At 43.3% G+C, this 13,668-nt stretch overlaps 1 protein-coding gene across 3 annotated transcripts in view; it reads left to right on the forward strand.

The window, feature by feature from the left end:
* Positions 1–12,903, forward strand: part of TGFBR2 (transforming growth factor beta receptor 2) — a 62,848-nt gene extending 49,945 nt beyond the window's left edge. For all 3 annotated transcript variants that reach the window (XM_069007376.1, XM_069007378.1, XM_069007377.1), the window contains 2 exons: positions 7,248–7,375; positions 10,522–12,903. In XM_069007376.1, coding sequence (XP_068863477.1) covers positions 7,248–7,375; positions 10,522–10,701 — 308 coding nt within the window. In that variant the 3' untranslated portion in view covers positions 10,702–12,903. The remainder of the gene's footprint in view (positions 1–7,247; positions 7,376–10,521) is intronic.
* The last annotated feature ends 765 nt before the right edge of the window (positions 12,904–13,668 follow it).

A 13,668-nucleotide genomic window follows, 5' to 3' on the forward strand; every position in this document is an offset into this window, starting at 1 on the left:
AGAGTTCCCAGTGTGTTAGAAGCAGAAAAGTTGCTGTTGGGATATCTGCAATACATATTGCCATGTTTGAAGTTTTTCACCTTACTTCAGGAACTAAAATAAGACAAAGTTGCGTATAAAATTCTTCAGCCTCCTGGAATCGTCTAACAGTCATTCTAAAAAATATTGCTGCACAGTTCAGGGCTCCCACGGGCAGTCAAAGGAGAGGGGCTGTAAAAGGTAACACTAATGTGCATATTACAGTAGATATGCAACTGTGATTTGATTTGTTATCCTTCTTCCAAAACCACAGAGGGTCCCTTTTCATCAGACTTGGCACGGTTCCACCTTGAAGGCTGCCATAGATGCAGAGACAGGACAGTCTTGCCAGGCTAGAGCACTGTGCTATGAGGAACATAGTGTACAGGAGGGAAACCAATGTCCCAGGGGAAGATGTGCATAGCTGCTCCTTGTTTTTCTACCAGCATCTGTGGGATACCACAAGCGAGGTCTCTGAAGCCACTCTGCACAGTGACTGTGTGGCTGCACCATGATGTGCATGTGCAGGAGGGAGGAATTGCCTCCGTCTCAGTCTCCTGCTTTGTCTGACCAGCATTTGGTCTTGCTGGGTGGGCTGTATCATGGGCAACAGATTCACCCCTGTGTGCACCCTGCCAGGAAAGCTACAAAGCGAGTATGTGTGCCAAAAGTGCTAGCTTTAAAGCATGAAGAAACCACCTAACTCTTTTCTTGTCAGACATTTAAGGGCAAAACATTTGGTGCTTCAGGAACTGAACCTCATATTCCAAGGCAAACCTATCCATATTTAATGGCTCGTGGTCATGCCTGTTTCTAAGTGCATTGGCACAACCCCAGCCTTTCATTAGCACTTTTTGAATGTGGCAGAAGAGATTTAAAACCTGAGAAAAGAGAACTTTGCCCTGTCTCTTGATCTCTCTCTGTTTCTTGCATTTAGGAACTCACCTGATTCATATAAATATGAGCTGTTTTCTGTGGAGTCTTTGATGATGCCTGAGTCCCTTCCTGTTCATATTTGCTGAGTAGGGCAAAATGAAGATTGTAGCAAAAGCAAATCTTATTGCTGCTGTTCTCAGAAGGCAACTGCTAAAAGAGGATATAAAGGGAGTTTCATAAGGAAGGAAAATCACCAGCATGTTTAGCTAGAAGAGGTTGAACCATTATAACCTTGAGAAGAAGAGCTGAAGTCATTTCAGTAAAGGGAAATATTTCTCTGGCCCAGCATCCCCTTTCAAGTGATGCTTAACCCCCACCTGCATCCTGATTTTCCCCATTCATTTCATCCCTCAGTCATTCTCATCTCCAGAAACACATTTCTTGAATTTTGTTTCCCTACTTGAGTCATCTTTCCTGAGGTGAGATCCCCAGAAAAACCCCAGGAGCACTCAGGCAGATCCATAGGGGTTGGAACTTGCACTTAGCATCTCTGTCTAAAGCCGTTAAACACAACTCCCAGGATGCAGATCCCTTAACTTGTCACTGATACTGCGCTACAACAGCATTGCACCATTACTCTAATTTCCTTCTTAGATTTTTCCCTGGTTCATGCAGTCTGGTTATCTTTGCAGCCAGCTGGTGAAATACCCTTACAGTGATTCATGACTACAGCTCCCCCTCTGCTTTCTTTCTCCATCTGTCACTTGTGAGACTCCCTTCTCTCCTCACAGCCTTCCTGAGGAGCTGCCTCTGCTCATGCAAACCCCTCTTTTACTCCTAGACTGTTTGACAGTGAGAGAAATGTCTTTGCATGTAAGGCGGAGTAGGCTGACCTGATTGCAGACAGCCTTTTCAAAGGAGCCTGAAAGATCTAGGCTCTGTCTTTGCAGGGCAGGCTTGGCTGAGGTGTCAGCTCAGGGCAGTTTTGAAGGCAAGAATGGGAGTCTAAGCCGAGGCAACAGCATTAACAACTTTATTTAGGGAGGGAAGCATGCGAGGAAGGGAGGCTAATTGCCATTCAGCCACATGGAGGTACAGGGACTGATTTCTTTTTCAAAGGGAGCTCTCGGGATTCATTTGTCAGCATGCAGGTGTTCAGTGAGTGTGGGAGGTGATGCAGGCAGGTCCTTTCACTACAGCAGCTTTGTCAAACACAGCCTCCACGCTATGCCAGGCCTCTTCAGTCAGCAGACATTTAAACAAAAATACCCAGCAGCACAATCCGTACTGTGAAGCTGCTGTAGTAAATAAGCAGGTGGGGATCGGCTTTTGAGAAAGGCCATGCTGTTCATTGTTACTTTGTTGTGCTAAATATGGAGCAGCAGAAATGGGGCACGAGGGAAAGGGAGACAGAGGCAAAGATCGAGGTTGACTGACTTTTCACCAGAGTATAATTTAAGAGGCATATTTAGAAACTCAGCAATACTACTTTGGGGAGAACTTCAACTGTACCACACTGCTGTTAACTTGGTATTTCATTCAGCACAACAGCTGTGCACCAGATGCTGCACGTTGCAAGAAATACAATTTTCATCTCAACCACTTGCTTTCAGAGTGACACAGCTTTGGTGACTGAGACAAGTGTAATTTCTCTGACAGCCTCCTAGAAAGGAAAGAAAACCATCTGGTTTGTATTGCAACTGGTGTGGGTGAGGGACTGTTGGGGGTGGCAGGGGAGAAGGAGAGGAAAGAAAACTTCTTGGATACATGGGTTCGGTGAAGAGGGAGAAGAGAAACCCCTCAGAAAATGGTGATGTTGCTCAAGCAGTGGAGTGGTGACTGGCTTTGGTATAGTAACAGGGCTTTGTTTAAAATGGCAGCCTTGCTTTACTGGAGCTATGTTTCATGTGAATAAAATCAGGATTAATCTTATGCTTACTTGGAAAGACTCAGCCAAGAGCCACAGTTTGGCAGCTAAACATTTGTGCATCCTGTACCTCATGAAGTGCTCAGCTTTCATCACACTGACGTGGAGCAGTGATGTTTCTGGCAGCAGGGAGCAATTAGATGGCCTGTACAGCGGGGCTGTGCCTGTGCACTGGGCCCTGAGGTGGCTCCAGCTGGGGCCTGATTTAAATTTCTTCTTTTGTGGAGAAGAGACCAGTTAGGGCATGTCTGCAGCTGGCTTGTAGTGGCATACAGTCCTGGCTGGTCGATCCACACAGTGCAGCATCACCCCATGACAGGCACCCATGTCCTAGAAATTCTCCAAGTGTCACCACAGTGCTAGATGTAAGGTAGCATGTCCTTCAACAAGCCATGTGGCAGTGGATAAGGTCACTGCACCATGCCCCATGTCAAGCACTGATGTGCTCTGTGTTTGCTACTTTCCCACCTCAGGATTCAGTGTGCATTGACTGAGCAGCCCCTAAGCCTACACTGATGGCAGGGCTCGTGCACTCCCAAACCTATAGAAGAGTGACTGTGTCTTTGATCATTAGATGTGAAGTCACTTAAGAGATTACATCTAGCTTACATCTAGCACTGTGGTGACACTTGGAGAATTTCTAGGACATGGGTGCCTGTCATGGGGTGATGCTGCACTGTGTGGATCGACCAGCCAGGGCTGTATGCCACTACAAGCCAGCTGCAGACATGCCCTAACTGCTCTGTGTTTGCTACTTTCCCACCTCAGGATTCAGTGTGCATTGACTGAGCAGCCCCTAAGCCTACACTGATGGCAGGGCTCGTGCACTCCCAAACCTATAGAAGAGTGACTGTGTCTTTGATCATTAGATGTGAAGTCACTTAAGAGATATCTGTGCTCAGTGAGTTCACCCATCCCAGTGCACCCTTCTCCTTAACAGGGAAACCTAGGGAAATCTATGAAGTAAGCATTTGACAGCTCCTTAAACTTGGCCATGAAACAGCTTTTGGGCCTCTGCTTTGGGCCTTATTTTCCCTTTGTGCAACAGCGCAAGCTGGCAGATTCACTCCCCAAGTTCCCCTAGCATGAAGAAAGACACTATCTGAAGGACACTACTGTGTTTGCATGACTTGTCACAGTAGCTCCACCATCAACTGATTTATCCCTTCTACCCCCTCATAAGCTCTAAATAAAGGGGCATTTCAAAGGGACCAAGAAGTTCCCAAACACAAGCTCACTGCTGACTGTGCCTCACAGTTGATTTCTGCTGGCCTTTCACCTCACTCCTGCTTTGATTCTGCAAATAAGTCTTCATCGTCCAGCATGAGAAGCTGTCCCACAGAAATCAGTAAGACAGATCACATGAGGGAGTGTCAACAGGGTTTGTATGTATGCTCTTCTGACCCAAAGAAAATTTCACTGCAAAAAGCTTAGAGTAGAAAAAGACCACAAGTGAGCCAAATTTTCCAAGCCTTCATCACATGCAACAAATAGATTTTCAGTAATGTCTCTGTTTGGGGCTAAAAATCCAATCCCAGCCTTTCTGAGAGTTATGGCCAGGCCAATGTCAAAAGAAACTAGAGGTACAGCAGTTAGTAGTGCAAGTCAGCTCTCAACCATGAAGATTAAATGCTGGAGGTTAAAGTTGAAGGAAGTCTGCCATTATTGAATGCTAAAGGTTCTGTAGTTCATGGTTCCTGACATATTTATGGTACTTCATCCAGGTGTCATATTTAGTGCCCAACCGGCCTAAAACCGATCAAAAGAAACATATAAGACATGAGAAATAGAATCAGCATCTGGATACAGCCATGCACAGGCAGCTAGGCACAAACATCTTAACCTACCTCAAATTGACATCTATTACATCTACTATAGCAGGTAAACATGATCCATGAATAACACCAGCTATTACTGCAAAATGTGTCTGACAGTTGAGATTCCACAGCATTAGGATGACTTACTGCATGAGGATTTAGTGGGCTTTTTTTTTCTTTCCAAGGGAAAGAGAAACATGATAATAAATAGCAAGAAGATGCCACATGCTTTTCAAACTGAGGGAAGGCATGACTGTATTAGTAAAAAGTCATTACAGTGAATTGGCATCTGGCCTCAATTTCTCTTTCTTTACCGTAAACAAAAACAAAGCAGCAACAAAAAATCCAAATGTGAAAAACCTATCCATTCTTTATCTTTGGAAGAGGAATGCTCATAACTTATAAACAATTTCTCAAACAGGGAAAATGTATTATGAACCTATCAACTCCCAGGAAAGGCTTTCCCTTCTCCTGCTTGAACCACCTCATGAACCTGAGCAACCTTCAGATTAAATCAGTGAGAGGGAACAAGTCGATACCACAGCACCAACTTTCCTCTGTTGGACATTCAGACTCCTCCGACTCCTCACACTGCAAAATCTCAGAGCCTTGACTGGTGTCCATGACCACTACCACAACTAAACCATGACTGGTGGAGATGGTGCAGGAAATGGCCATCTAGGTCATGCGATTTAAATTTTCCCAGCGAACTTTAATATTTTTGTTAGCTTTGAACATACAGGTATGTGCAATATAATCACTGTGCATCCGCTGCATAGTAACCCAGGTCTGACTAGCAAGATGGCAACTTCCCAATTCATTTCTAGGGCTGAAGTCTTGTAAATTTACTTTGGCTGAGTAATCTCCGACTCAGATTAATGTGGGTGAAACTGGTATGCCTTCTTGTACAGGAAAGAAGGCGAAGCAGTCTTTGGCACTTGGGCTTTAAAATATAGGAGTTCTGTTTCTGGACTATAGCCATTCTCCAGAGCATTGTGTGGACAGTGGCCAGCACCAGATGGCTAGGGAGAAGGAAGGAGAGCTCTGTAGGAGGTGTCTATGGGGTGATCCGCTGCACTGCACACAGTTGTTTGCAGCTGAATCTCTAAACGCTGAACATTTGAAGCACAAGGTTTAATATCCCTTCCAAAATGTTTGTTATTGTAACTTGGCTATTCTTTTTAAGCATTAGCCTTATAAGGTCTTTGTCTCATGGCCATCACATACAGGTGAGATCTACAGCCTGACTTCAAGGCTTTGGAGAAAAGTCCAAAGTTAGTTGTCTTCAGTACTGCCTTGTTTTTATTGTGAGACATGACAAAAAGATCTGACGTGTGTTATCTTGATCATTAGTTATTTTCAGTAGCATATCATATGACCCCATCCTTACCTTGCTCTCCAAAGTAAACAAAGCCAAGTTTTAGAGGTTCTTCCCATTTCTTCTGGGCCTTTAATCCTTACCACCTTTCTTGGAGCTTTTTACACCTTGAGAGGAGTGAGCAGCACCGGACACTGCAGCTGAACTTCGGTTGTAACATTAGGCAACAGCGGTTTGTCTCTCCACTCCTTTGTCTCTCTTCACACATCGTCTGGGCACTCGCATGCATTCTCCAGACTGCTTTGTAGATTACACTTCAGTTTTTCTTGCCCTCAATTAATTCCTAGAAAGAAATAAGAGGCAGAAGAACAGGCCAACTTCATAAATCTTTATCTGATACCAGCAAGTCATTAGGCCTGTGAGTAAAGGCTCCATCTGTTCCCAAAGAAACCACAGCATTTTCTACACTGTGTCAGCATCTACTATAATATTTCCGCTCTCAGAGATTTCTTGAGTTTTCTCCAAAGGTCCCATATGTCTGCCTCTTCCTTTCTCTCTCTAAAGAAAAGCAAAAAAAATATGCAGCATGCGAACAAAAACTAGAGTGGCAGCGGTCCCTTCAGAAAGCTGTGCCCCTGTATAATAGGCCAAAACTGATCCATTTTGGGAAGGAAGTCTAAAATAAGAGCAGACTACTACTTTCTAGAAAAGAATGCAGCTTAGGAGTGAGTAAACAAGGGCAGTATGGCAGCTTCCAGCATTGCTCCTTAACTGTATCTTTGTCCTTTTCAAGCAACTGTTTCATCCTAGCAATCTGTACATTCACATCTCATGACCTAGACAGATTTCAGTTTATATTTCACCTGGCAAATGTGTGTGGACTCCAGGAGAGCTAAGGGTGACTAGCTCTTCAAAAGCTTGGCTCAGGCAAAACTCACCTTAAAGCTCCTGTGTTTTTTACCTCAGCAGAGATTGAAAGGCTCACAAACCATTATAGATGACTCTGCTTCTTGGGCTGTTGCTAATATTATTATGTACTGAAGGGTTTAAATGAGAATTTTTTTGTTGGCTAGGAAACAAAAGGGGAGGGAGGGAGTGTGTGGGAGAAACACATTTGAAACATTTTTGAAAATGCCAACTGGCTTTGCTTTGTTTGGAGCTGGTCAAGCAGAACAGTGGCAGTGGGCAACTAATCAGTAGCTCTTGCTCCTCAGAGAACAGCCAGCTCCCTTCACTCTTGGCACCAGCACAGCCCAGCTAAATACCCTGTGTTTGCTTCTTCTCTTGTCAGAAGTGAAAGAGTACGAGCCCCCATTTGGCTCCAAAGTGCGAGAACACCCTTGTGTGGAAAGCATGAAGGACAATGTCTTAAGAGACAGAGGGCGACCCGAGATCCCCAGCTCCTGGCTTAACCATCAGGTAAGAGCACCAGCTGTGAGCAGTGGGAGCTGCACTGTAGATTTAGCTGCTGCCTGAAGTCTGAGCCTTAACTCAGTGCCCTGCCCAACAGGCTGGACCTTTCTTTCCACGGAGTAGAGCTCTGTCACACAGTGACACTGATGCTGATGTGGTTCAGACACCACAGTTCTCTGTACCGTGCCTGCCCCAAAGCCCTGAGATTCCTGCTGCACACCAGTGTAATCTAAAAGCAATTAAAACAGAAACACTGGAAACCTGAGATCCAGCAATCATCCAGAGAGCCACAGAATAATTAGGCCCTTAAAGCACACTTTGTGTAGGTTCTGAAGGGGCAAAGAAAACAACTTCTCACATGGGCCTCTGTTGCAGCCAGAGTGGGAGCTTCAGACAAAATTTATTAGAGAAGCCCTCCTGTTGAGTCATGAGGTACAGAAAGGATGTCCTTGCTTTCTAAACACCTTCTCAGAGAGGAGTCTAGGTGTGGCTGGATCCAGTCTTAGCCCCAGATTTTGTCAACAGTTTATGTTTTAAGGATTAAATAGGTGCAATTGAACCATTATACAACTTTGTCTCAAACTATTAAGGTTGGCAAACCAGATATATTATATAAATATAAATTATTTATTATGATAATGACTAGACAAAAATATCTTAATCAGAATTATGTACTACACGGTATAGGAGCTGTCAGTCAGATGTCTCCAGGCCAGCTCTGTCAGCTCAGCAGCTTTAGATAAGTTAGTAGTAGTATCACTTGCTTGTTCCTTTGTCAGGCAGTTTACCAGGTCTACCACTCTTCACCTCACCGTCAAGATGTTTAACTTTGAGTCAGTCTGATTTCAGCATTATTTAACACGTAAAGCAGCATGACCCCCTTCTCCATTCACCATTGGTAGCTTTGCAAATAGGTCACTGTTCAACTTGTTTTACCCCATTTCCAGGGAGACCATCCTACTACAGAGGTTCTTAAGCAGAGAAAGCAAATCTCATACTTTGTCGTGGAGACCAGTCGTAGTTGTATCCCAGTTGTTGACAGGTTTAAGGAAATACAAAATTAGTCTTCAGCAAGCCAGTCTGGTTTTTTTCAGGTTGTGCGTTAGCAGTCCATTTCCCTTGCGCTTCCTAGACAATAGTAGATTTTTTTAGTACATGAAACTGAATGAAAACACGCCAAAGGCATGCATCTCTTCACTTTTGCTCTCAGTAGTTTTATCCGTAGAGATAAAATGTGAATCATATCAGAGAAGTGAGGTTTGGTCATTCCACTTCTCAATGAAATATGCTGAGTGGTCTTTACCGACAAAAGGAAACTATCACAACCATTTATAAAAGCCCACACAACCAAAAATATCATCTACTGTTTCCATCAGGAGCAATGTAACACTCCCTTTTTCATTCCATTTGGGAAGTTAAAATCAGTCTGACATCTACTTTAAAAAGACCAAGTGACTGGCCAAAATCAATCATCTTTCCAACCGAGAACACCTGCTACCTGATGAGTATGGCAGAGTGCAGCTCCTTCCTGGACTGCAGGGACTTGCTCTCTATGTACTCAGCTGTGAAGAATAGGGTTATTGAGAAGGGGCTTTTAACAAGGGAAGAATGCTGAATTTTGAGGGACACCTGGGTATCTGATACTACCAGCACTAAAAGCCCTTGACAGCAAGGCTGAGTGTGTGGAGAGCTGCAGCTTGAGGTACTGGGGTAAGAGCTGTGGGATACACTGTGGATTTCATCACCTCTGGTAATGATCTGGCAAGTAAAATGATCATGGATTTGGACCTAGGTGTCCTGCATTTGATTTCAGAGATTTCTTCCATATATAAAACCCACATCTCAATCTGCTCCCAGTACAGGGCACCCCACCAACCAGGAGGGCCATGCACTTGTGCTTGTGTGTCACAGAATGGGCACAGCTGGCTCCAACAGGATTCAGCTAAGAGTCTAAGGAAGGAAATGGATGCTTGATAACACACTCAGATAACTTTTAAGGAAGGTGGATTTAATTCCCTTCGCCTGAATCCCTTCAGTGTTTCACATTGTGCTATCTAAAATGCAGTGATGCATCAGTTTCCGCAGGGCTGTGACAGTTTGCAGCAGCTGAGGATTTGCTTTGAACTCCATAGAAGTTGTTTTTACTGTAGTGGCTCTTCCATATTCATTTCCTTCCTCTGCAGTGGTGTTTTTGTAATGAACTCATTATTCATCGTGATAAAATTCTGGAATGGATTTACATATTACAATTACCCCCACACCCCCCTTAATGAAATTTGTTGCACTATTGATTTCAAGTTAATGTTTAATATTTAATTTAATTTACTGCTTGTAATTTCAATGCCAGCAGAAAACTAATGTTATTTTTATACAGACAGTAACATTCTGCTATTAGCACTGACATCAGTCAACATCACCAATTAGGTAAATTATACAATTAATGCAGTGTTGTGAAATGTTATTTTTCAAATAAGTTTAAGATAAATCCTACTTAATGGGCTTTTAGTGTCATAAAGCAAAACACACTTTCCTGGAAAATACCTCATGTTTATAAAATGCATTACAGAGATGCAACTGGGTTTTTGCTCCTGTAAACATTTGCATCAGAATTGAAATGAAGGTTAAACAGTTCCAACTGTGAGTGATGTGTTTAAGTGTTTGTGGGACTGTGGCCCATATTTGCACATAGATTTAGGTAGTCCACAAGGAATTCATAAAGAGCTGATGTACAGCCCAATGTTGCTGGCAATCAGAATTTTGTTTGAAAAACTCAAACAGAATTCAGGCATGCAAAGGCATGGGTTGAGCAAGAAGTCATGTTGTCCTAGAATTCTTGTCATATTTAATAAACAAAAAAACCCTGCCTGATTCTATAGCTAGTCCAAAGCACCATTGTTCTTGCTGTAACATATCAGAACACATGCCCAGAAATGACGGTACCAACTAAAGTGCTGAAAATATTGTAGTAGGGTTTCTTTAAAAAAACAAAAAGGTATCAATGCCCCCATGACAGAAGCAGCAGATCCCATAAAGAACCTCCAGAACACAAGTGAAATAACCCCCAAACTTCTGAGGGCACTAAAGCAGCTCTCAGAGAGCAGCTCTGTCAGTGGCTGGACCCCTCACGGCTGCTCTCGCTGTGCTCCCTGCAGGGCATCCAGATGGTGTGTGAAACCCTTATCGAGTGCTGGGACCACGACCCCGAGGCCCGGCTGACGGCGCAGTGCGTGGCCGAGCGCTTCAGCGAGCTCAAGCACCACGACAGGCTCTCAGGAAGGAGCTGCTCGGAGGAGAAGATTCCCGAGGACGGCTCTGTGACCACTGCGAAGTAGCGTGTGCCCGAGAGCTCCGGAACGGAGGGAAGTCGCTCCTAGACGTGTTCACCTTGGCAAAGGAAGGAGTCTTGATCAGTGCCTTGACTTGCTTCCTGGAGGACTGAGGCTGTCACTACTCCCTTTAGGTTCCAGCTCTGAACAGGGAGATGTATCCAGGGAATTAAAAGCTGGGGGAGTAGCCGTCATACCCTAGCACTGGCGGCCGGCACCATGTCGTAGGAGGAGCTATGTATGGTAGCACTTCCTCAGGAAATGAGATTTGAAAATAGCCAATAACATTATGCACTTTATTAATGCCTGTATATAACTATGAAATTGCTATTTTTATATATATATATACATATATAGCTATAAAATGTGTGTGTATGTATATATATATATCTATCTATATATCTATAAACAGCTATGTCCTGGGGGGAAAAAAGATGTTAAAAAAAAGTGCTTCCAGGAAATTACCAGTGTGTTAGAAATCCCACTCCTTAGGGAAGGAGCCTGGGGAGACTGGTATAGCACCACACCAGCAATTGTGCACTAAGCATTCTGCCAAAAAATAGGAATAAAATGCAATAAGAAGATGACTTTCAAAGCACATGCTGTGACCACCTGGCTGTGGTCCTGCTGTTCATAGTTGCAGGAGCAGCCTCACAGCAGACAGGCCAATTTGACTTTGCAGTTGTACTTACATGGTCTTGTCTGCAGCACATTGTGGAAGGTTCAGGAATGTCTTTTCCCTCTCATCTTAACTCAAGTCCTCAAAGTGTCCCAGAGCAGGCATGTGAGGAGTTTTGGTCCTTCTCGCATGTGTGTTTTGTTATAGAGTTCATTAATGTTGTATGTTTATTGCTTTGAATTCATGCTGCTTGTAAGCAGGTTGCAAAATACCAGCAGGATGAGTTTTCCCCTCCTCCCATTCCCACCCCCAAACCATACAGAACAGGACAGGGCCAGCAACAATCCAAGCAGATGTTTTATATTTGCTGTGCATTCTGAGTGCAGGCAGTACTATTTTTTTTCCCTTTCTTTTACCTTGATTGTGTTGCTGTACGAACAAACTTTTTTTTTTCCCTGCACATGTGTCTAATTGCTGGACAAACCACATTCTGACTCTGTTCCATGCTTTCTAAAGTAAGAGACAACAACTGGTGCCTTTATTTTTGCAAAAACACCTTGGAGGTGACAGAAAGCTTCATAGCAATAGGTTAATGGCATATCCTGCCCTCAGCATTGCTTGCATTTAGGGCTGCCTCAGCAAGTCAGCAATTCACAGAATAAATAAAAAAACAAAAACAAAGAAAGAGTTTTTCAACAGGATCCCTCATTGCTTACATTCTTTCAGTTCCCCAAAATGCTTAAGACAGTTGACATCACATTGGGCCTATATACATGACAGCAATGTGTTTAATAAGTGCTAAAAATTTTGTCTTCAGGTGTTTTACAGTGATTTATCCACTTCTCTCTTCCTCATAGCATGTCAGCAGGCCTTGCAAGTTAGAAATTCAACCAGCAGAAACCAATCCTGGACAGATATATCTGGTGTGATTTATTAAACACCTTTGACAGATAAATATCAATATTCCTCTCAAAGATGTTGCCATGCAAGTCAATAGGAATCATGCTTATTCAAATAGGAGTTAAGATTTATGATGATTTATGATGGCAAATACTTTATTTGAAATGGGTTTGTAACTGCTTTTTTTTTTTTTTTTTTTTTTTTCATTTTAACCAAACTGCTCAGAAATATTTAAACAGAGTGGGGCAAAACCTCCACACCTACAGTGGAAGTCAGAGGATACTATGGCAATTTTGTAGGGATGCAATGTTGTAAACTCATAGGGCCATAGGCAGAGGTAGCAGATGTGGGTGGGGAGTGCATCCAGGCAGGTGGAAGGTCACGGCCCATTTCTCTTCCTCCATCCACACAGAAGGTCAGGGAACGGTGATGAATAGTTCCTGACAGTACTGACGTTTTTATGGGATTTTTTAACACTACATGTAAAGGAAAATTTTTATTCTTTTAAGGAATATTTCACCTGTACTTCATGTATGAAATAGGAATGTGAGCAATATATACTCTTGTATATCAAAAGTTTCAAACACTTAACTTGCTTTGTAAACTGTTTTGAGGGAGGTTTTGTCTTGTTTTGTTTTGTATAAATCAAATGTTTATTGGAGCAAATAAAATAACACCAACTCAATTTAGTCTCTTGTCTCTGGAGCATCCAGGATAGGGAGAGGGCTCTTCCTAAAACGAGCCCTATCCTAAAATGATTCAAGTCCATTCCTTCCCACCAGGGTCCTGAATGTCATGCTCAGTGTGTCCAATGTGCATGTGTCCTGCTTTGCTAATGACTCCTTCCCCCAGTCTCTGCCCTGCCCTTCAGCAGAGCAGCACTAGCAGATAGCCAAACTTGCTGGCCCCTTAGCCCCTGCACTGTTATACCTTCACTAGTCCCAAAGGAAGGGAGGGAGAAAGGGTTTACAGTTGATGCTTTCCTACTTCTAGTTTGCTCAGGTCTCAATGTGGATGTGATTCTTACAGAAATGGTTTAGTCACAGACTTGGCAGTTTTGGGTTAGCTGTTCCAACATAATGGATTCTATGGTTCTATGATAAGGCCATAGTTAGACCCCAGTCATTTTGGTGTTGTTATTTAAGTGAGCCAGAAGACAACCCACTAGATATGTGTCACTGAGAAGTGCATGATTAATGTGCTTGTGCCTTACAGTTACTGCTCTCTACCTTTTTAAGCTGATACCCCTCCCATGGAAGATAAGCAGAACAGAGGCACCAAATAAACAAAGAGCAAGATACTTCCCTCTGCCCTCTTTGAATTGCTTTGAATGTCACTTGGGTTGAATCTAGCCTTTGCACAGGGTCCAGTCCACCAGTGCCTGATATTGGCATCTGAGATGCTCCAGACATCACCATTTTTTCATTGATTGAATTTTTGTGCCAAAACCTCCA

Source organism: Aphelocoma coerulescens, chromosome 2, assembly GCF_041296385.1.
Source record: "Aphelocoma coerulescens isolate FSJ_1873_10779 chromosome 2, UR_Acoe_1.0, whole genome shotgun sequence".
NCBI classification, from domain to species: Eukaryota; Metazoa; Chordata; class Aves; order Passeriformes; family Corvidae; genus Aphelocoma; species Aphelocoma coerulescens.